General features: G+C 45.5%; 1 protein-coding gene across 4 annotated transcripts in view; it reads left to right on the forward strand.

Moving 5' to 3' along the window:
* The window catches only part of CLCN5 (chloride voltage-gated channel 5), a 1,154,200-nt gene that overhangs the window by 580,184 nt on the left and 549,391 nt on the right, over positions 1-24,625 (forward strand). Inside the window, exon 1 of one of the 4 annotated variants that reach the window (XM_069648665.1) lies at positions 7,953-8,091. The exons of the other annotated variants lie outside the window; for them this stretch is intronic. Coding sequence (XP_069504766.1) covers positions 8,070-8,091 — 22 coding nt within the window. The 5' untranslated portion in view covers positions 7,953-8,069. Of the gene's footprint in view, positions 1-7,952; positions 8,092-24,625 lie in introns of those variants that run through there. 4 annotated transcript variants of the gene reach the window in all.

Consider the following 24,625-nt stretch of genomic DNA (forward strand, 5'->3'; position numbering starts at 1 on the left):
TTGCCCGAGATGGTGAGGAGAATCTGGGTGTCATCCGCGTAGTTTGTGTAGGTGACACCCAGACGGTCCAGTTTATCAAAGAGGGGCTTTGTAAAGATATTATATAGGGTGGGAGAAACACATGAGCCTTGTGGGACACCGCAAGTGATAGGGATGGGGTCTGCTGCTGCCACCGGAGAGAAGACTCTCATAGTTCTATTGGCCAGGAAGGACTGTATCCACGTGACAGCAGAGGGGGAAAAGTGGGCGGCAGAGGAGAGGTGGTTGCAGAGTGTTTTATGGTCGACCAAGTCGAAGGCTGCTGAGAGATCTAAGAGGATTTAGGATGGCAGCCTTGCCCTTATCTTTGATTTCAGGGTGGAGCCATTGTTACTGTACGGGTTAGATATTTCATCACTTGACATATTTGAACACGCTTCAAGGGCTGTTGTGGAAGAAAGCAGTGGGATTGGCAAACTCGAATCCAAATACAGCCTTCAGACAAGCGTTTTGTTTGATTTCACTAGCCGCTAGCTAGAGCAACATGGAGAACACTTGCAGAGTTTTCCAGATTGCTAAACGCTCTCTATCAACAGTGGGGTGGAGATCATACTTTAAGCACAGCAGCCACAATAAACGACTTCAAAATATATATGAATTAAATGCTATTACAAATTGGCTCCAAAAAGGAAGAGCCAAGTACCAACATGTATAAAGTTAAAAAGAAGTTGTTTAAATGACTGGTGTGAGACAACGGATCTTTAAATCAATTTCTAACGCTGGAGCGGATAGGGAACTGATTTGCACTGTAAGCTCTGTAACAATGGTGATATTATAGAAAGTCTAAAGCACCTGGTTTTGGATTATGCGTTGAGCGAGCTAAGAGTGCGTTTTTGGGATCAACGCAGCTGTCGGAGTTTACATGGATTAGGCTAATGTGGGTTGATTGCCAAGCTTTTATCCTATCACTCTGTGTCTTTTTAAGGATACTAAGAACAAGGTTGGACGTCCTTTAGGCATCATTGGGCAATAGATCTCCTTATACCCAAATGGTACTTCCTGCCCTATTGAATGGTCAAACATAACTGTGGATGGGACTGCGACTAGTGACCTCTGGGCTGAGGTGGGGTTTGCCGAGTAGAAACTTAGTGGGCACAAATCAATTATGGACATGTTACATTAACTTGGAGTTTGACATTGCACATAATGAAAAAATGAAATGTATGGAGGACTTCTGCCATGTTGCATGTCTTTTATTGTAAAAGTTTTAAATTGTATTTTTATTTTTTCTTCTTATGTAACTTGATCTAATTTGTTTCTTTTTTTACTATATGATGTGAAGGGTTTATAATTTGTTTTAGAAATCAAAATGCAAGTTTTAAAAAACAACGGTGCCTGGGAGGTGCCTTTCCCATGCCTACACCAAAGCCTAAACTACCTACATGCAGGAATGTAAAGTAGCAGGTATGTCAATGGAGTTTGCTAGAACTGTTTGAAATTCTGATGTCCATTGAGTAATAGGGGGCATCTCTTTTCAATAAAAGGGAAGTAGAGGGGCTTAGATGGGCAGGGATATTCTGATTTCAATTTTATTTTCTCAAATGAAAGCTTTATCCAGATACATCATTGATTTTTCACTCTATAGTAGATGGGCGCTCTGGTTAAATCAAAGGTATTGATGATCATGTGTGTGTTTTACAAATGTTTAGTCAAGTAAATGTAGCATCGAAAAGTGTTGTGACCAGTGTTTTGATTATTCTTCATTGAAGTTGGAACTTCATAGAATCAATTTAAATGTAAACAAATCATATGCATCTGTGTATTTTATTACTAAATATACACTTTGTGCAACTCTGCATGTTTCCGGTCTCAAAAGGGATGGAGACTCTAGGGAATCGATATTGTTAACCTAGGGCTTCATAAAAAGAACTTAATTAAATACAATTTGTGTGCTCCTGATTTTGGGTGGATGGAAAATTCCCCCAAATATGTCGTCCAATTAAAACATCCTACAACATGAATGAATTACTGTCCACCTACCTGACAGTATTGGCATCAATTGCTTTAGGCATATACATGTTATCCCAGTAGTCCCCATGTCAAAACCAGACTCGGCATATATTTAGTTGTTACAAACTGCCACCAGATTACTGGGGGCACACACTTATTATGGTATTTCAAACCAGAAGCACGTGCCGTTAAAAAGCCACTCATGCCACGGAAATGTGGGTTCTTGCAGCTATATTGAGGAATGCACGCGTGGCCTTTGAAAATGCCCTCTTGTCTCTGCAGAGCAGCTGCTGGTGTATGACTGTAGACCGTCACAGCAGAGGCACAGGTCTGTATTCTACTTCACATAGCCTATTATAAGTAAAGGTAGATTACCAGAGCTCACTATTAGAGAGAGAATTACCTGCATCATTGTATCACTAAAAATTGAAAACGCAAGCTATTTTTGCCCTAACAAAATGGCATTCTGTCATAATCACTTAAAAAGGAGATGGCAAAAGCATCTCAAAATGGAAAAAGCCCTACTTGCCTTGGTACACAAAACCTTGCTCTGGAATGTGTGAAAAAGAGAAAAATCCCTACTGAGAGGATAACAAGCGTTAAGAGAACACTGCCACCAACAAGTCTGCAGGTGCCTAGGTATTTAACGGATAGGTGGTCCCACGCTTAAATATCGCATTGTAGCCGGCCACACTGACCTCACAGGTGAGCCATTATTTTTACAAGGGAGTTTACTCCACCAACAGTTGTTAAGGATTTCAATCAGGCGGTGCACTCTGCTCTCGGCCTAGTGTACAGCTCAATGGAAAAACTTATTTGATATATGGATTCAATTATTTGAAAGATGTACCATTCGTATCACACCCCTTACTTAAAAATACCCCGGGTCACACTGCACCAGGAATCAGGCTGCTTTGTAAAAGGTATTATTTATTTAAGATCAAAATCGCAATATGTATTTGAATAGATACAACAATCACCAGTGGGGTGACACCACACTGAATAATATCTTTAATACACTAGGAATGAGTAATGAGCAAAACAAATGCAGCACAGAAAATAATACTTTTGTGTTGGTACAGATCAGATAGCACTATGGTTAGAGGTTCCCCCTGCAACACCCCTCAACCCCCAATAGGCAATGTAAAGAGATGGGAGGAGAGAGCAGGTGCTCAGGAAATGCACAAATCAGACAGAATATCAATCCCACCTTCCCCCATCAAACATAAGGGAAAAATGGAATTGACTTTTCAGTTGTCAGAGTGGCTTTAAAATTGTCCTTAGAATTGTCGGAGCAAAAACACCAAATATGGTCAAAAATACTAAAATGGTTGTAAATTCCTATGGGAGCCGCTTTGAACAGTTGCACACAGTCCCAAACAATAATTTAGTCCAAAGAAAACATTTGAAATATTAAAGACTAATTAAGAAACAATTTGTCGCACGTGTAAAGCCTTTCAAATTTTAAAATCGTGGCAAAATCTTTTCTTGCGCGATATTCGCAATAACAGGAGGATCGCACGGTTTTGCAATGGTTTTGGGTTCTATCGATAGCTATGGATGTTGGGTACAAGTAGGAATTGAAATTTCGTTTCTAGCTATAAAGGTGAAAAAGTTAGAGGTTTTAGTGAGCGTCGCTTTTCGAAAATATAGGCGTGGATTTGGACAGAGGCTTCAGTTTTAAGATCAGAAAAATATTGACTATGAACTAGAGCATCCAAGCTAAGCCACCAGGATGGCACAACGTAAGAGTCAGTGATTTGCGACTCAATCCTGGTTCCTCGCTGTCCACCTTGGAGCACTAGGCTGGTCACTCGAATGAAATTAATAGATCAAAGTTGACAAAATGACTAGGAAAAGGATACTTTTACAGATGGACAGAATAAGATTTCACTACGGATTTAGACAATGTTACTGATTATGGAAGTAAGGATAGTTCAGAGATTAGGAGGCGACAAGATAATGCGCGGTAATCAACAGTTTCTAGCTTCCTGTTAATGCTCACAAAACAAGTGTATTTAAGATTTTGGACCGTCAAGATTCTGGACCATTGAATCGGATCGATCAGGGACTATCTGCTCATCAAAATCCCACAGATCTGAGACTTTGTTTCGACTGTCTGCAGAATTTTGTCCATTTTGTAATGAGAAAATGTTCAAATATTTCTGTAAATTTCCACAAATATGCACGTTTACCCTGGGAATGTATGTATAAGGTTTCACAATTCTAGCAGAAATACAGTCCCCATAAACCCACATTTATTGCCATTCCTGTTCAGAATAAGCTACATGGTTGTACTAAGTTTTCAAAGATAGTGCTAAAACTTAGGTTAATCTGCCATTTTCAGATTGTGCACCCTGCTGATAATAAGTTATACACCTTCTAAAATGTCCATTACAAATCCTGTTAACCCCAAATGGTCAGTGTTTGAAGCATGTGGTAGCCCCCTCCTTTGGAATTTTCTTCTGTCAGCTAGGAGTTTCCTGGGCTGCAGCAGTTTTACGACCTTTCACACCTTTAATATCCTGGGTTGGAGGATGTCCATTGTTTAGTCCTGGGCTGGAGACAAGAGTCTGGCCTCTCATGTAATTAGCACAGTTCAGCCAGCATCTGCTTAGAGGAATGCCCTCCCCCCTGGATGGAACCTGTTTGGCCACCACTTGGCAGAATTACATCCCCCGGCCGGGCTTAATTTAATTGTTAAATTCTTTCGGCTTTACTTTAGCACAAAACAAACTTGTTGCATCAAATAACAGAATTCTCATTCACGATTTTTAAACCTATGGGATCAAAACAACTACATATGGGTTACTATCAGGAACAGGCATCTTATATTGCAAACATTTGACTTTCATTTTATAACATTTTAAAGTTTAATCAGGAAGGCCCCTGACAGCTGTCATCACAGGTAGCCCTCTGCTGCACAGATATTTTTGACAGCTTCACAGGCAGGCCACCTTTGCTGTGGAAATCTTTTTGCTCTTATCCTTTCAGGACCTTGTAAGTTCACAGTGATTCCTTTAACTAAGTGAATTGTAGCACCCAGCGAGAATTTTGAATATCTGGAAGGTGTTATGTGCCGCCATTCTGAAGTTTCAGCAGCAAAGAAAAGGTGATTAAAGCAATATTTGGAGTTTCATTTAGCAAAGCACTACTTTTTCCTTCTGTACTCCACTTTCAATTGTTGTGAAGCCCAGTGACACATTTCAGTAGTGAGAGCTCTGTTCAACCACTGACGACGTGTGGCAGATTGGGCAGCCATCTTTTTGTGCATTCAAAAGCGCGATTTTCAGGGTTTTTGGCGCGCACAAGGGTTTTGCTGCCATTTTGCTGTTTCTGGCACCACCATAACAGTGATGCAGCATAGCAGAGAAAAAGTGGGTCAATACATCCCACACAGTACTGCAATACTGTATAAAATGCCAAGCCGGATTATGGCACAATCCTGTTGTAATGCGCTCTGGTGCTCTTCAGCTAGGTTTGTGATATGACCAATAAAAAGAAATTTGCTTGAACAGTAGATCTCTGGCCACATCGAAAATGCCCACTATCACTTCAGATCTTCCACGTCAATGCCCGCTTTCAAATGGAGAGTCAGTCTTTTTTCACTAAACATCTGTGTCCAAAGCTTGCCAGGGTCTATCGTCAGTGTAGTACTGTAACTCTTATTGTTTATGGACCATACTGGTTCTCAGTAAGCCATGCATATATAATTCTCGAAATTCACTACAGTTGTGTGTGTGTGTGTGTGTGTGGGTCCCTCCTCGGAGTTTAGGAATAAAAACTTAGAGCGCTGCAATTTGCATGCTAGGAACTGCAGTCCGAAAAGTAAATACATAAATGACAGCCACAAATGATCCTAGCCAGCGCTGGAAATGGGCAGGCTCTTGCCGGATCTGAGATCCGGCATCAGTTCTCTAGCCGGATCTTGGGATCAGTCTTGCCCCATTCCCTTAAAAAAACCATGAATAACCATGCACAGTGCTCTTGCGCCGGATCTAATGTGCTCTGTGAGCACATTTGATCACGGAAGCCCAGTGGCATATGGAGCGGGGGTGAGCTTGTAGGCAACAGCTGCGGGGCGTTTTTCAGTGGGGCACCTCTCCCGTTCGGCACATCCATGAGGGTGGCAGCAAACACCATACCCTTTTCCGAAAAGGGAGGAGTGTCATTGCCAGGACGTTGCTCTGTGTAAACGCAGCATTCGAATTAGGCACTGAAGGAAGGGAGGGGGGGGGACTATTAGCTTGGACGTTTGTCCCTTTAGAAATGGGAGGGAGTGATAAGTGTGCATAAATGTTGCATGCTTTATGAAATAATGACTATGGTTTTAAAACCCAAGCAGGATTAGTTAGGCTCACTTTGAATACAGGATGGGGAGAATAAAACTAAAGCCATACTCATATTGCTCAACTTACTTCTATGACAATGTATGTAGAGTATAGTTAGTTTACTATGAAAAGCTAGTTTATTATGTAATGTGGTTTGATACCAAGGCATTGCTATGAATAAAGTATTATTGAAAAACATGAAATCTGAAACAAAACCGTAATAAATAGCTATGTCAACTAAACCTGGGAAGATTTGCTCGGTTGCTTAAATTGTCCACATCCCAGTTTCACCGTTTATCCAAAGTGTGTAATCCTGGGCAAATCATGTAATGGCACTGTGTCGTATCTGCGGCCTTGTAAGTGATTCACTTCAAAGCTTATGTTAATATATCATGCTATTATTTTTTTTATTAAAAAACAGTGACTATAGAGTTGCTACATATATAATAGTGTAATTAATATATGTTGCACCACAGTTATTTGCCACATGTTTACTTATGGCAATGTATGCTAAAGTAATTTCCATCGTTCCTTGCAATGTATTTTCCAATTCGTATGCAAATTCGGACTCTATAGATGAGTGCCCTGCATCTGCAATGGTCCTGCAGTTTTATTTTTGTGTTGTGTTAAAATGCCATCTACCACTAATGTTACCAAAAAAGTCGATTGGAGAATGGTGTCCGGTTTGGGGGCACAAAAGATTGAGACCATATGAAATTGCACTCACTGCATTTGTGGGGGGGGGGCTAACGGGACTTGATTCGTGGCTCCTCTCTCCCCCACCCCAAAAAAAATATAGCAATGCTGAATACTCCCCTGCTGAGGACGGCACCCAGGTTCGTAGAGAGCAGAAAGTATTTGTAGTCTTGAGTAGATGGCTTGAAAAATACACAAATCATAGTAAGATACGCACATAGTTAAACTGCCAGCTTCGCCCTCTCTGAGCTCCACCTCTTCGGAACTCCGCCCCTCCACCACACTCCTTCTTGGGAGGCCCCCTTCATATTTTTTCTATTTCCACCACTGAACCTAGCCATACTATATAATGGGCTAGATGTCCACCCTAGTGATGCAGACTGTTGCCCTCTGTTATGACGTTGTGCCCATCATTTTGAAACGTGGCCAAACACGTGTAGTTCTATCATTGGCTTGTGCTTATGCGGCTGTAGAATTTTGTTCTAGTAGCACAAACAGCCGCCGTACCGAACTGTCGTTTGTCACATGCTCAAGCTTGTGCTTCCCTGGCTCCCATTAAATGGGAGTATTACTGCGTTGGTATCCGTCACTGACGGAAATACCGCACTGTGCTTAATTTATGTGGGGCCCATAGCTACGGAATGTGCCATTGTACGGTATTGGCCTTATTGCAGCAGAATTGGGCTGCTAGTTTTCAAGGAAACGGCGCCGTCAGTAGATCTGATAAGGGCAGTGTTTCCTGCTCTCCCCTTCGCACACAGTTTGGCTTTCATGATAGTACTTTTGCCCCTGGTATTTGCTTCTGAACCCTGCAATGGTTAATCAGTTGCTCAAGGTGTCGGGCTACATCGTCCTCGCAATAAAACGAGTAATTGATTAATAAAAGAACTGCCCGGGCCGCTTTGTGCTTGAGGCTGGGGGCCGGGAAGAACGCCTTCTGCGAAATCTTCTTTACAAGAGATGGCTGCGTGTTCAGCGTCGAGCAGGCCTTGCTACCGGTGACTGCTGGGGTTGTTGCTCTCTCGACTCTCCTCACTTACCTGAGCAGCTACCATGACGTCCGCGGTGGAACCAGGTAAATAAGGCGTGCCGCGTATATATGTGCAATGATGCACTCGATGAAGCAGAACCTATTGCACGGCACCTCGAGAGCATGCCTACTAATCATGCTTGACGTGTTTTTCACAAAGCCCGGGGTGTTTTGGGGGCCATCTTTTGGTTAATTATTCAGTTTCTTTGTTTCATATTGCATTACAAACGGTAAAAAATGTTTTTTTTAAAATGCAGAGACTGTATCCAAATCTGTTCAGTAGTGCTTCGTCGATATTTATATTTGAGCGATCCCCACCCCTCGTTATTGCTGTTTGGTAGGGTGTGTAATTTCTATTGGATCGCCACAAATGAATCCTTGCGCGTTTGTTATTTCAACAGTGTCTTCGCTTTGTGGATTTTGTGTTTAGGTAGACCTTTCTATTACTTGAATAACAGAAGACTTTTGATAGATTGCCATACAGCTGATTATGCTATAAAGACTCTCTCACCTTAACAGCAAAACACCTATATTCAAAGTCTGCCTGTTCAGTGTCCTGCCTGGTTAAGTACTTTAGCGTACATTGACTGTAGGAATATCGCAAGTCACAGAATAGGTCCAGAACCAAATACAGCAACGAGGCCGAAGCGGGATTTCTTGTAAGTCCCTGTACTCCAAAATGAATGTGCACAATCCTTTGCATTTGTGTTATGGGGTTCTTTATCCCTTATAACACACATTGCTCCATCGGAGGCAAATAATCTTCCAGTGTCAATGAAATGGGAAATCTGTATTTTGGAAATAAACACACCAATATTGTATGCATTTTGTAATTTGCTGTTTTACATAGGTTCAAGGTTTAATATTAGCAGCAGCCCCCTGGACCAGAGGTTTTGGGGCGAGTCTGGGTTGTTTGCTGTATGGCTGGTAAATTGGGTGGGCTGAGAGATGCAATGCCCATGGGTGGTTACCTGAGGTTAGAGTCGGCCTCCCCAGACTGGAGCAGTGACTGGGTTAAAGCCCTGTCTTACCCTGACGGGGACGGTCCTAGTAAGGGGACAGAAACTGCATGACCCTGCCCATCATTCTTTTGTATTTTTTGTTGTTGTTGTATTTAATCTGTTTAGATTTTTACAAAGACGTTTTAGTCTTGAAGAGGAGTGTTTAGTGTTTTTACTGTGCGTTCTCAACGTTCTCGACGTAGACCATGAAAGACAGGATTTTGCAAATTAAAAGACTTCAGGAAGAGGAATAGTCCAGGTATCGTCGTCCTCTTTTGGCTGAAATGGGTATTTCTGTAGGCTACTGTTGAATTTGGGAGGCCTTTTCCAAGGCGATGGTTAGAAGTTTGGTCGCTGCTATTAGCCATCTAGTTTGGGTTCCTGTGATAAGGTGATTCCACCAAATGTTTTCGTCGACGTAAGAGGTAGAAAATGGGGGGCCGAGGAAGGCTTTTCTTTCTTGGTCTACTACCGGACAAACCATCAAGAGGTGCCTGATTGATTCTGTAGATTGCGGGTCTTTACAAAGTCTACATGATTTTTCTTCGGACGCTGTACGAATTGCTAAGACTTTTGTATTTTGTATTGGTCCTGGCATGGGGGTTGGAAACCTGACCTCTCATCCCATCACCTTCCAAATCAGTCTTGTTGTGGTGTGTGTACATTTGTGAGGTTCTGGCTTCGTGGTTCCAGATTCGGGGCTTGGGCATTTGCATGATCCCCACATCTTGTTGTGGGAGTGTGATAGTTTATCAATGAGTTCAGAGGTTATCTGCGCGTCAATGAAGTTGGGGGATATTCTGATAGAAGGGTGATGGGTGAATTCTCAATTCCTCCCCGTTTGCAGTGTTATGGTCTGGGAGGTCCTATATAGGGTCCTTGTCATTGTGGATGTTTGAGGAATAGGCAGGGTCAGCCCTGGCTGGTTGTCATACACCTAATGGTTCTCTGCATCTACTTTCAGTTTCTGTTTGTGACCGTGTGGTCCTGGCATAGAGTTGGGGGCCTGTAGACACTCCCATTCTCCACCTTGTATTCAAGACAGGTTGGAAATGTCATGCTCTGCTGTAGTTAAGCATCTAAGTGTCACCAAACATATACTGAATTGTGTGTTGATGTGTGATGTCCCTAAGTGCTAGGGCCTCTTGATGGCATTATGTATCCAGAGTGACACCCTGGCCTGTGTGGGCCTAAGCTTTGGTAGGTTTGGTGTGTTTGTTTGTGACCATTGTGTAGATTTAAGAGATTGGGTATATGTGTGTGGCCTTTGCAGTCCCTGTTTACTGGCATTGGACCAAGCAAGGGTGTCCACCGCTCTCATCCCAGACCATGAGAACCACCACACCCACTCACCAAGGTAGGGGCGCGCTGCACCTGTAAAATACAATTTCTGATAACAGGAAATGGGCTACAACCAGAGTTCTTACCTTATCAACTGCAGGGTTCAAAATTGAGGGGAGCTTGGAGCTGTTTCGCTCCTGCTTATATCTTAGAAGAGCTGGTTTCGCTTGACAGCAACAGCTAGCAGGAGCTACTTTTGGCTCACCAGGCCAACGGATGCTGAACACCATGAATTTAACTGTGTGTTTTGGGGATAATCTAGAAATCAACATCAGGACATGTCCATACACCATTTAAAGCATAAGGGTTCATAAATAATTGACACAATTATATGTTTGCATCTTATGTGGAATTTACATTTGCAGAACGCTATGTACTCGCGCCTGGTTCTCCAGGGGTAGCTTCTGATCGCTGGTTAATGCTGGTTAACCAGGAGCTGCGTTTAGCTCCTGCTTATCCAATCTCAATTTCGAGCCCTGTAACTGGACACAGACATCAAAGTGTATTTTATAGGGATCCCAACGTGGACCACTCTTAAAACCATTTAATCCCTAGTTAAACATTTCTATTCTCTTCCTAAAATTCCCCTAGCGTGAGTTCCATCTAAATGGGTATCTGCTACGTCAGCCCATTCTTCCTTGGAGGGGGTCTCATGGAGATCCATAGTGCAATTCTGACACAACTGAGCATTATCTAATTCCTGGTACCACCCACTGCAGCGGGAGGCCAGAAGATGGCCTCCATGGGTGGTCCAACCTCCCTAGGCGGCTTCAAGCAGGCTGCCACTTCCGCTACCTACCCAGGGATTGTACTCCATCTAATATCCTTCTCAACTTACTTATATATTCATAATGCCTAAAACCAACTTAACATTTAACCTACTTAACATTCCTACTATGTATAAATATTTCTGGAGATTGTGGCTCTGCTTGATCACCTGCTCTCCATAGTCCTAAATCTAGTGGAAGTCGCAGAGTATTACAAGATTTGTTTTCGAAACTCAAAAACGGTCATCGACAGGGCGTGATTAGTAATACTACCCCTAGTGTGAAGTGTATTGTACCCATGGTCCTTCACGCGTCGAGGTCTCTCAGATTGTTTTTTTCCTCCATCGAAGTCGTTCGCAAATGCAGAGTTCTCTTCCAGTCTGATGCCTTTGATTGACTACAGTTTTAATTGTAGACTTTCTTCCTTTCCTTTGATGTTCGCTACCCCGCACAACTGCTGAACCACTCAACGGCTCCTGATGAACACTCATATCATCATCGACGACTGATCGATCGACCAGATGCAGCGTTACGGGCCTCTTCGGGCTGCAGCCCATTACAGTAGGGAGAGAGGGACAAGTTTCTCTATACTGACTCCTTTTAGAGAATGTTTATCCCATCATCCCCTTTCTTCTATTTTCGCCCAACTGCCTTTTTATAAAATAATGGACAAAACCCCATTTATATTTTGTCCCTCCTGCCACCGTACATTCCTGTGGAAGGACACCCACCAAGTGTGCAATCACTGTCTCCCGAGAGATCACGCCGAAAGCACTGTAAATCCTGTCCGCCTTTTCAGCTGAAAACCCTAAAGGATCGGCGGATGAAATGCTGGGTCGCTCGCGCCTTTCAGGCCGAGGCCTCAATTGGCATGGAAGACTCCAGCGCGGGCTGCTACAGGTTCATGAGGGACGTAGAGGGCTATCAGGATCCATTGGAACCCCAATTGCAGGTGCCGGACTTACAGATGCAGGCCGGAGATCCTGTGATGGCCAATGCACACACAAACGCAGACACACCAAGGACATACCCCACGGCGGACTTTCGGCGACACTGTCGAGCATCGAGGCCCATGCAATGACCGGGGATAAAGCCTCACGTTCCTGACTGTCCTCTGGGCCATCCCGCATGCTTTCGCCTCATGGCAGTTCCCAAAAACCAAAGGGGAAAGTTGATTGAGACACCACATATAAAAAGGCCCTCCTTTCGAGCACCAAAGAACAGGCGGCGAACGGCTTTTTGTCGTATCCTAAAAAAAACAAAAAAACACACTAAATACAAGCGTTAATCAAGAAACACGTCAGTGCTTCACTACTCAAGGTGGGGGTGCCAAAAAACACAAGACTTCAACGCCCTTGGGCCAAAAAGACACCCAGAAAGAGTTTTCTAACACCATAGACCCCCTCTCTTGTGCAATGCGCCATAAAGATACCACTCCCTCCAAGCCAACCCCTGCTAAGGATGTCGCTCACTCCCAGGACCCTGTCATCTTGAGCTTCCCACCCTCATGTCATTTTATACCAGAACAATTTAACATTGTAGGGAGAATGTCCTGTTTCGTGAACTTCATGGACAAACACCCCAACCAATTGGCAGTTCTTAGAGACGCCTCTCAGCTAGGGATGTCAGCAGAGCTACCCCCTGCCAAAAAGTATCACCTTGAGCCACAGACTAGCACCTCTGCTCTAGGCACTTGGGCCTCGGCATTCCAACACACCACTCTAATTCCAAGACCAATCTCGGGACTCATACTATGACGACCAAGAAGGGTCTCCGGGGGGCCTCTGTGGCCAAGACTAGTTCAACGACATTTACATAGTGCAGTCGCCAGACCACCAGGACCAGCCAGTAGCAGATTTGCCAGTTGACAAGCAACTCCAGTCCAATGAACTTCTAATAAAGGCGGCGCAACATTTCAATATCGACACATAGGAGACAAAGGTCAACAAAGACTTTGTGGAGGGACAAGAATTCCGCTACCCAATTTATACCTCTCCTGCAGTCAGTCCAGAGGCGTATCCAACCGTCCCTACTAACGCCTAATCGTACAAGGGCAGTCAATCCAAGAATAGAAAAGCTATTCAGAACCCCGCCCATTGACCCCCCGTATATTAGGGGCCAGCTCAGACCAGATTTTCTAGGGGTCACCACCACTAGAAAAAGGGCAGGCCCTCCCCTGGCATTGGCAGAAGCCCCGCCAGACAAGGAGAGTAAAAAGATTTTATACGTTTGGGAGAAAGGTTGCTTCCTCTGCAGCATACCAGACAAGAACTGCTAACAATACGACGCTGTTAGCTAGTTACAGCTGTCTTAAATGGGATGAGCTGGAACGACAACCAGAAACAATCCTAGAGCCCCCAAAGACTCAACAGCTTAAAACCGTCTCAGAAGGCAAACAAATCTCCAACTGCATTCTGAAAAAACAATCTGTATGCAGTGGATAACGCAGGACGCATCATAGTGGAGGGGACGCTTATTAAGCGACATGCCTGGCTTAGGCAGTCAGGGTTTAAGCTAGAGACTCGAGCGAACTTCCTAAACATGTCAGTAGAGCCAAACGTTTTATATGGGAAGGCCGTAGAGTACGCCCTCAAGAGTGTAAAGGACGAGTCCAACATTCTCAAACCCCTCGGGTAGTTAATGAACAGGCCTTATTCCCAACAGGGTTCCCCAAGAGATTTTGTGGCCAGGGTGCACAACGTTCCTCGGGATACTCTCAAGGAGGACAGTTCTTGTCCTGGGACTAGTCACAAAGCAAGGTTCCTTGTCCAGCTTTCAAAGAGGGAATACAAGAGATAGAGGCAGAACCTCACCCGGGAGAGACTCAGCCCCTGACAAGCAATAACGCACTGTTTCAGGTCCCCGCCCATGCCACTCCAGTAGGAGGCTGAATCACTCAATTCACCCACGCATGGGAGGGGATAACATCGGACAAGTGGGTGTTGACCATTGTGACAGGCGGGTACTGCATAAAGTTGCTTCAGAAACCACCACACCACCTGCCAAGACAAAAGAAACTGACAGCAGAAGAAAAAGTCATACTACTGGAGAAAATAAAGGCGCTGCTCGAGAAGGGCGCAATAAAAAATAATCCCGCTAAACCAGGTAAACAAGGGTATTTATTTAACGTATTTCCTTGTGCCAAAAAAAACCTTACTATGCGCCCAGTACTAGACCTGTGGCCCGTGAGCACATGTCAAACCACAAATGTTTTGCATGACCACTCTCCAGGAGGTGATTCCACTCCGGAAACGGCGAGACTACATGGCGACATTTCAATGCACCCTGCGCACATAAAATGCCTGCGTTTCAAAATGGCGGGATAGACTACCAGTCTAAAGTACTCCCCATTCGGCATCGCCTCAGCACCAAGAGTATTCACCAAGGTGTTCACAGTAGTGGCAGCACACCTGCACAGAAATTCTATCCCTGTATACCCTTATCTGGACGACTGGCTAATCACTGTGGAATCTCCTCAATTTTGCAAGTTTGTATTTCTATTTATTTATTTGTAAAGCGCAGCCAAGCCCTGTGGCATCTGGGCGAATATGCAAAAAACAATAAACGTATTCTTTCATCTGGGTTTCTCCATCAGTGAGAAAAAAATCAAGTCTAGTCCTCAGCCAGATAAACTATTTCGGGTGGCTGTCCTAAACACAAGAGGAGCTGGGATTCCCCTCAAACGAGAGAGTAAAAAATATTCTGCTGCAGGTACCTCAATACAAGGTTGGTTGTTGGATAACCGTACGCAAGCAATGCGCTTGCTAGGGATGATGGCTTCTTGCATTTATTTGGTGCCTTACGCACGCCTGAGCATGCGTCTAATGCAGGAATGCTTAGCGAAACAGTGGTATCAGGCGGAAAGTTGGACGATCTAGTGGTTGTTTCGCTAACCCTGGTTCAGGATCTTCGCTGGTGGTCCAAGGACAACCGGTTAAAAGGAAACCATTTTTGCGCTCCACAAGCTCAAGCAATCATAACTAGAGATGCCTCACTCGCCGGTTGGGGGTGGGGCGGGGCACACTTCCTCCACCACACAGCCCCTGGACACACCCTACTGCCCAGAGATGCATCAACTTCCTGGAGCTCTTGGCATTCCTCAAGGCTCTTCAGCCCTTTCAGCAACATCTCCAGGGTCCTCACAGACAGCATGTTACGCTCACCTGGTTCCCACAGGGGCGTCGATCGAACCCGGACAGCAGCGGTCTCCACCAACGTGAAGCGTAGAGCAAAGATGGCTGTCTGGACGGAACCGCCTAGTCTCGTGTGCTTGACTCGTAGGAATATTCTCCTGTAGATGGAGAAAGGGATTTAGTCCTGTGGATTTGAGTGCAGACCCCTCCCCACTGCTCCCGCTCTCCCCGCTGGCCACCTCCGATATTCCCACTTAGTATCATCACCTTATGTTTTTAATGGACAAGCTCTCCATCCTGCGTGGCTTACAGGGGCGCGTAGATACCAGTTACTTCACTGATTTGGGGTATTGGAGTTCTGGAAGATTGATTCCGGAGTTTACCAAGTTTCAGTTCAATGCTCCCTCTTGCACCCCTTGGTGATTTTGCGGCAACAAATTCTGTCTGGAGGTTGCTGGTGGCGTTCAGGTAAGAGTCTGTATTACCCAACACTATCCGGTAAAGTTGTGTGAGTTTAACTTGTTGTTTTTTCCTCCCTTCATAGATGCGGCGTAAGAAAATGCGGCGTATTGAAGGGTAATGCCTCCGGTGGTAAATCAGGTAAGCATTGTGGTAAAATGATTCTGTGTAGTCTCTCTAGGCTCACCTCGCTATTTCTTTGTCTTTTTTCCCCAGGTGTTGAAGATCGCCGAAGAAAATGATGAAGGCAGCGCCGAGTCAAAGATGCTTTGGACTGGTGAGAATGGAGCGGCGCTGCAACTGCGAAGCGTCGTAGTAATGTCCCTTCAGGCTCGGAATGGTGCAATATCCTGAATCAGGTAAGGAATTAGATTAATGTCCGTAACCTAGCCTCCTATTTAACCCTTTCTTCTAGGAGCTCCGGATGCGAGGCGGGAGTGGCAGAAGACTGGATGCAGGTTCGCAGGCATTGTGAGCGTTACGCTGCAGAATAACGCAAAGCGTGTGTTGTAGATCGGGCGTGGTTTAAATAGCCTAAAAAGTAGTACCAGGTAAGAAGTCCCTAGAACCACACCCGAGTAAAAAATAGTCCTTGCAGAAAAATAGTCCCTTCCAGGTCTCACGTTGGCCTGGATGCATGTGCAGCATGGTCTGCCTGAGGTAAGTGATGACTATGAGCCTGGCGCCTTAGGCGCCAGGACTGAACCCAGATAGCCCCTAGCCGGGGCTTCTGAGGTTTTACTAAATGTCTGGATGCCTGCTTCCGGGGGATGGGCTTGGTCCAGATACCCGGGGGCAGGCATCATGACAACACGCCCACCCCCGTCCCCCCCCCCCCCCAAGGCCCCTCCTAAGGTCGTTCTTCCTCTGGGCCCTGGTTTGTCTGGGAAGTTCCGATGGAATTTATTCACTAACCGGGGTGCATGGATGTGGTCACTGGGTCCCCATGACCTTTCCTGCGGTCCCTAACCTTTCCAATCGATTAAATAAAAAAGTTCAGGTTTAACCATCTTAGAGTCTAGGATATTTATTACCTCGAATTCAGGTTCTCCATCTATTCGGATGGGGTCAGGTGGTTTGATTAATCTTGTTCCGGGTTGAACTGGTTTTAGAAGTGGAGCTGTCATGATGCCTACCCCCGGGGACCCAGACCAAGTCCAGCAACCCAAAGCAAGCCCAATAACCCCTGCTAGGGGCTATTTGGGTGCAGTCCTGGCATCTATGGCGCCAGGCTCATATGGATAGTCATCGTGATATGCATCGTGCCTGCAAGTCTGCATCCAGTCTTCTGCCACGCCCGCCTCGAGTCTGGAGCTCCTAGAAAAAGGGACAAAGAAGGAGAAAAAGTTAGAACAAGAGCAATACCTTTGATCCTTACCTGAATTCCTGATCCATCGCGCCTTCGAGCTGGAAGAAAGAAGTTATTTTATGCGCGTCGCCTCACCTGCTGCAGCGCCGCGCTGAACTCACCGGCCTTCGCAGCATCTTCACATTCCACCGCATCCTCCTGCATGTTCCCGCCGCACTCCGGCACCTAAGGGAAAGACAAGAACAGCAAGGTGAGCCAAGGGAATACACAGAGGCAATATTAGTTACCCCCCCATAGACTTACCTGATTTTATCACCGGGGGTACTAATCCTCTTCACGGGTCGGCGCAGCTTCCACTGCATCTTCGCCGTACCCTGGCCCCTAAGGGGAAACAAAAGGACAGCAAGGTGAAACAAAGGGACAAACAAGGGGAAACCTCCTCACCACAATAGACTTACCTGATTTTACCGCCGGAGGCATTATTCCCCGAGACTTCATACTTTCTCTCAGCGCCTGAATAAGGGAGAAAGCAACAGGTTACATATTGACATTATTTTATCGAACTGTGTTGGATAATACAAATCCTTACCTGAACATTACCGGTTGCCACGAGGAGCTCTTCGCTACGGTCAAGCTGCAACCTGCAAGGAATCGGACAAGAGTGAAAGTCAGACATTTGAACTCTTACGAACTGCATACTTATGGCGTCTTGCCAGGTATCTGAGTCAATATTGTTCTGGAACTCACCAATTCCTTCAAGCCTGTGAAGCAACTGGTTATCTACGCGCCCCTGCGCTCAATGCAGGATGGAGAGCTCATCTTTCCAAACCATCGGGTGAGAATATAAGAGGAGACATCAAAGGTGATCAGTGGGGAGAACAGCGGGAGTGTGGGGGGGGGGGTTTAACGCTCAACTCCACGGGTGGTTAATTCCCTTTCTCCATTTGCACAAGAATATTCCTACGGGCCAAGCAAACGAAGCTTGGTGGGTCAGTCCAGTCCGTCATCTCGGCACTACGCGTCACATTGGCGGAGACCGCAGCTGTCCATTTCAGATCGACGCCCCTGTGGGAGCCAGGTGAGCGTAACAGGATCCGCATATTAGAGGGTAATTCTAATTTAACTGCTACCGGGTTGATAATGTTTTTAATGGTATAAGGTCCCAAATATCTAGGATTAAAAGTTTGAGTCCCTTTTAGAGGTATGTGTCTGGTAGCCAGCCATACTTGATCTCCAATCTGGTATTGGGGAGTGTCACTCCTATGCTGATCTGCATTCTTCTTGTATTTCTCTTTTGCTTGTTTCAAATGTTCAGTTGCTTCCTTAAAGGCTTGAGTAATAGAAGAGTGCAGATGGGTCACTGCTGGCATTTCCAAGTGCTGAGGTGAATCAAGTTCTGAGGTTCGAGGATGATGACCATGTATGGTAAAAAAGGGGCTTTGTCCAGTTCCTGAATGTACTGAGTTATTGTATGCGTATTCAGCAATCCATAATATATCCTTCCAATTGCCTTCGGTCTGGTGTAACATGCAACATAGGTATTGTTCAAGAGTCTGGTTGGTCCTCTCCGTCTGACCATCGGTCTGGGGATGGTGACTAGTAGATAAGCTTATGTCGATTTGCGCTAGTTGACAACATTTCTTCCAGAATTGCGAAATGAATTGACTACCTCGATCAGAAACCAATACAGAAGGAAATCCATCTATTCGAACAATGTTTTTTAGAAATTCCTTGGCCAAAATTGAAGCTGAAGGTAATCCCTTTAAAGGAATAAAGTGAGACATCTTGGAAAAAAGGTCATCAACAACTAGAATGGTGTTAAACCCATTACATGTAGGTAGATCGGTAATAAAGTCTAGGGACATAGTGTACCATGGTGCAGGTGGAACATCCAAAGGTTGTAAAAGGCCGGCTGGTTTTTTCTTCTGACTTTTGTTTTGGGCGCAAATGCCACAAGACAGCACAAATGACTTCACGTCTTTTCGCCAGGTGGGCCACCAGAATTGTCTTTTTAATTTTAGCTTCAGTCTTGGCAATACCTGGGTGTCCTTCCATCAGAGCATCATGGTAATTGGAGATTACTCGTTCTTGTAGTTCTTTGTGTTGGAGAAATAGACGCCCTTGATAGTTGGGTAATTTATTGATGACTGAATAATCTGGGCCCTTTTTCACCCAGCCCTGCAGGGCTGCTGGATCGAAAAGTTGTTGGATCCTTAAATGAATATCTTCCAAAGTCTGTAGAGTAGTTATGCCAAGGATTCTCTGTCCTGGAATTATAGGCACTGGTTCTGGGTTTGAAAAGGCTTCTCCCATCCCTATTCGGGATAAGGCATCTGCCTTACCATTCTTGCAACCTGGTTGATAAGTAATAACGAAGTCGAATTCGGCGAAGAACAATGCCCATTGAAGTTGACGGGATGATTGGGCCTTGGCTGTTTTTAAATACTGCAGGTTCCTGTGATCTGTGATTACAGTAATGGTGTGCCTAGCACCGAGAAGATAATGTCGCCAAGCCTTGAAGGCGGATTTGATTGCTAATAACTCTTTATCGGTAACCGCATAATTTAACTCGGGGGTCGAAAACTTCTGGACCAAAAGGGTACAGGATGAAGTTGACCAGTTTCGGGATCCTTCTGGGACAGGACAGCTCGCATGGCTAAACTGGATGCATCAGTTTCGACTATGACCGGGAGCTCGGGGCGTGGATGCTTCAAGACAGGTGCCAACGCGAATTTCAACTTCAGGTCTTGGAAGGCCTTTTTGGCCTCTTCGGTCCACAAGAAGCGTTTGTTTTTTCGCAAGAGTGCGGTGATTGGGTGTACGACCTTTGAGAAGTCTGGAATAAATCTACGGTAGAAATGAGCAAATCCGAGCATGCTTTGTACTCCTTTAACTGAATTGGGTGATGGCCATTTGGAGTCCATTCGGACTCCTTTTGGAGTCAGGATAAATCCCAGGAATTCAACTTCAATAGTATGAAAAACTCATTTTTCCAATTTCGCATATAACTTGTGCTGACGTAGTTTCTGAAGGACTGCACGAACATGCTCAACATGATCTGATTCTGAGGAAGAGTACACTAGAATATCGTCGATGTATACGACGACACAGACGTCAATGAGTTCACGAAGGACATCGTTCATAAAATACTGGAAGGCTGCTGGTGCATTGCACAAACCGAAGGGCATCACCTGATATTCGAACAATCCGTATTTGGTACGAAAAGCAGTCTTCCATTCGTCGCCTTTCTTTACACGTACCAAATGATACGCCCCTCTGAGATCTAATTTAGTGTAGATGCAAGCATCCTTTACTTGGTCTAGTAACTCGGGGACCAAAGGCAATGGGTATCAGTTCTTCACAGTAATCTGATTTAATGCGCGGTAGTCTATACATGTTCTAAGGTCACCTTCCTTTTTAGGTACGAAGAACAAAGCTGAGGAAACAGGGGACTTGGATGGACGAATGAAGCCATTAGCAAGGTATTGGTCTAAGTATTGTCGTAGGTGCAGGTTTTCGGGTTCCGTAAGGGCGTAGATCCTGCTGCATGGAGGTTGTGCACCGGGTATGAGGTCGATTTGACAATCATATGATCTGTGTGGCGGTAAGGTGTTTGCCTGTTCTTTTTGGAAAACGTCCTGGAATTCTTGGTATTCCTGAGGTAACTGCACAACGGGATTAGAGACTGTGGCCAGGCCTTTGTTCAAGGTCTTTTCCGGGTAACAGGTGTGTGCACACTCCGGGAAGGTTATTCTCTTCTCTCGCCAATCAATACAAGGATTATGTGTTTCTAACCAAGGTATCCCCAGTATTATTTGGAACTGCGGGGCTTTGATTAAATCAAACACAATAGTCTCTCGATGCCCATCCTGACCCAGCAGTGTCATCTCTGTAGTGAAATGAGTTACAGGTCCAGAGGCAATTTCAGTTCCGTCGACAGTGGTGATGACATCCGAAGTGGTCTTTTTGCAGCGAGGTAGATTCATCCTAGACGCCAATTTATGGTCCATATTGTTTCCTACAGCCCCACTATCGCTCTATGCTCTTCCTGCGCTCATACGTGATGGGAGTCTTTGGTCAATAAGGACCATGGGTATGATTAAATGCGAGGTCTGAGTGTCCTTCTTCAAGCTCGGCAAGCGGACCTCTCCGCTTGTCGGGCGAGGTCGTTACTTGATTCAGGCTCTGTTTGATTTTGAACAGCTACTCCGGCTACTTTCTTGAATGGTTTTATAGGACAATCATGTAGAAAATGTCGTGAAGCCCCACAGTAAAGACACAATTGCATCTGTTGTCTTTCTCTTTCCTTTCGCGTTAAGGGTCCCTTAACCCCCCCGATCTGCATAGGTTCTGATGTGTCTGTTCCTTTGGAGGTAACATTTGATTTAACCAATACTTGATTCTCGAATTTAGCTCGATCAGCCTTTCTATTCTGAAGTCGGTGATCTAAATGGACTACTAAGTCTATATATTCTGCGCAATCCTGGGCCAAAACATCTTTGAGCTCACCCCGCAGCCCACAATGAAATAATGTACTTCGTTTTTCCTCTGGCCAGCCGGTTTCCACCACTAACCTATTGAAGGTTGCGATATAGGTCAGCAGATCCTGAGTGCCTTGTCGCAGGGATAAAAGTTTGTTATCCAGGGCCTGACCCTGTGAATGTCTGGCGAATAGTTTTTCCATGCTCATTTGAAAACCTTGGAAATCCCGAAGAAGAGGGTCATCCTGGTTGACCAGCGGGATGGACCAATCTGCTGCGCTTCCACTAAGGTATGATAGTACAAAGGCTACTTTGGCTTGGTCGTTTGGGAAAGCCCCAGGTCTGCATAGAAAGTGCAAGCGGCACTGGTTCATGAACACTGCCAACCTTTTCGGGTCCCCAGCAAAACGTTCAGGTGTAGCTAAAGGAATGCTCCCTGGTTGCACCACTTGTACAGGATTGCTCGATGAGACAGGAGTTGGATTCCCCCCCGAGTCCAGGTAGTAGTGTTTGGCCAGCTTGGCTTTGCAGGAGTTGTCTAGCAAGATCAGTGCATTCCTTTGACATAATCAGTTCTCTCCTGAGGGCATTAGTTTCTTGGCGTGCGGAGTGCACCTCTGCCCTAAGTTCGTCTAACAATTGGGCAAGTTGGTCGGTTTCAGAGGTTTCCATTACGCCTGGTGGGGATTTATAGGTGGGCTTCGCATTCTATTATGCTCACCTGGTTCCCACAGGGGCGTCGATTGAACCCGGACAGCAGCGGCCTCCACCAACGTGAAGCGAGAGCAAAGATGGCTGTCTGGATGGACCCGCCTAGTCTCGTGTGCTTGACTCGTAGCAATATTCCCCTGTAGATGGAGAAAGGGATTTAGTCCTGTGGATTTGAGTGCATACCCCTCCCCACTGCTCCCACTCTCCCCGCTGGCCACCTCCGATATTCCCACTTAGTGTCCTCACCTTATGTTTTTAATGGACGAGCTCTCCATCCTGCGTGGCTTGCAGGGGCGCGTAGATACCAGTTACTTCACTGGTGTGGGGTATTGGAGTTCTGGAAGATTATTGACTCCAGAGTTTACGTTTACCAAGTTTAAAGAGTTCAATATGTCCAATGCTCACTCTTGCACCCCTTGGTGATTTTGCGGCAACAAATACTGTCTGGAGGTTGCTGGTGGCATTCAGGTATGAGTCTGTATTACCCAAGGTTTTACTAAATGACTGGATGCCTGTTTCTGGGGCGGATGTGCTTGGTCCAGATGCCCGGGGCAGGCATCATGACACAGCACCACAGCCATGTTCTATCTGAATAAGTAGGGAGGCACACACACACACTCCTGTCCGTCCAAGCTATCCCAGAAAATATGGAGGTAGGCACTCAAGCGGAACATGTATCTAACATCGCAACATGTTCCAAGGGAACTCAGTTCTCTGGCAGACACCCTCTACCAGAAGAACACGAGTGGCAACTTGACACTATGGGGCCATCCCCCACTAGACTTGTTCGCCACAAAGCTAAACGCACAATGCCCAGACTTTGCGTCCAGGTTTCCCCAGCCAGGGTCCAAGGGGAATGCCCTGTGGATGAACTGGTCAGGGAAATTTGCTTACCCTCCCCCAAACTACTCCCCTCCACCCTCCCCCACCCCCCCGTCTCTCTCCCCCCGACAGCAGTCCCGAGCAGGATAGTGCACAAGATGCACCTGGATCAAGTAACCCTGATCCTGGTTTCCACATCTGCTGAAACTGGTGATGTGCACCCCAATCAAGCTCCCGTGCCCACACATGTTAACAAAGCACAAGGGGGCATCCCTCCACCCAAGCCCACAATCAATAAACTTGGCAGCTTGGCTCCTGAAGTCTTATAGTTTGGCCACTTCCTTCCACAAAGGTGTATGGATATCCTCAAGGAGGCACGAAAAACCCAACACCAGACACTACTACTTTTATAAGTGGAAAAGATGTTGTGATATGGTGCACATCACAATCACTGAGCCTTTAGAATGTTCTCCAGCTAACATTCTATACTACATGCTTTACTTACTAGACTCCGGCCTAGTATTTAATTCCCTAAAGGTGCTTCCGGCGGCCCTATTGGCTTACGCCACTTCACAAAACAAGGTGTCCTGGTGGAAAATCCCTGTCATTAAGGCATTCATGAAAGGGGTAAAGAAGCTAATTCCCCCAATTTCCAACCCTCCTCTGGGTTGGGATCTCAATGTTGGGCTTACCAAGTTCATGGGACCATCCTTTGAGCCTATGCACATGGCCAGCCTAAAGCATCTTAACTATAAAACTGCATTCCTGGTAGCTATCACCTCCATAAAATGAGTCAGTGAGCTACAGGCTTTGTCTGCACAGGACCCCCTTTTCATATACACAAGGACAAGGTTGTCCTCCGAACGCATCCTAGGTTCTCATCCAAGTTAATTTCAAAGTTCCATGTAAATCAATCCATATAACTCCCCACTTGCTTTCAGAATCCATCAAACTCCGCAGAAAGAAACCTCCATATGCTTGATGTACAGAGGGCAGTCTTGTACTATGTGATCAAAACAAAAACCCTAAGGAAAACAGACCAACTCTTTGTTTCAATAGCACGAGGTAGAGAAGGCGATCACATATCAAAAAGCTCCATCTCCAGATGGATAGTCAAATGCATACAACTCTGCTATTCCCTGTCTAAGAAAGTTCTACCTTTCACTCCAAGGGCACACTCTACCAGAGGTACAGGAGCTACCTTAGCTTTTATTGCAAACATCCCTCGGGACGCCATCTGCAAAGCTGCGACATGGAGTTCCATCCATACGTCCACACAGCATTACTGCATTGACACACTGTGAAAGGGTTAATACCATGAAGTTAAGCCAGGGGAGTCTATCTGCTAACATCAGGTGTCACAGCAGTGATAGACTAAAAGGATGAATGTCTGGGAGTGGTTCCTGAGTATGTTGAAGGACACTTGGCAAGGCAAATGGGATAAGGGTTTTCTTCTGAAGGTGCCATCTTCTAAGATGGCTATGTTCATGTTTGTGGTTGCCAGGTAACAGCAGAGGAGGAGGAAGAGCACCGTTACGAGTGGGAATATTGAGAG

Source organism: Ambystoma mexicanum, chromosome 2q (genome assembly GCF_040938575.1).
Source record: "Ambystoma mexicanum isolate Mex_15411 chromosome 2q, UKY_AmexF1_1, whole genome shotgun sequence".
Taxonomy (NCBI): domain Eukaryota; kingdom Metazoa; phylum Chordata; class Amphibia; order Caudata; family Ambystomatidae; genus Ambystoma; species Ambystoma mexicanum.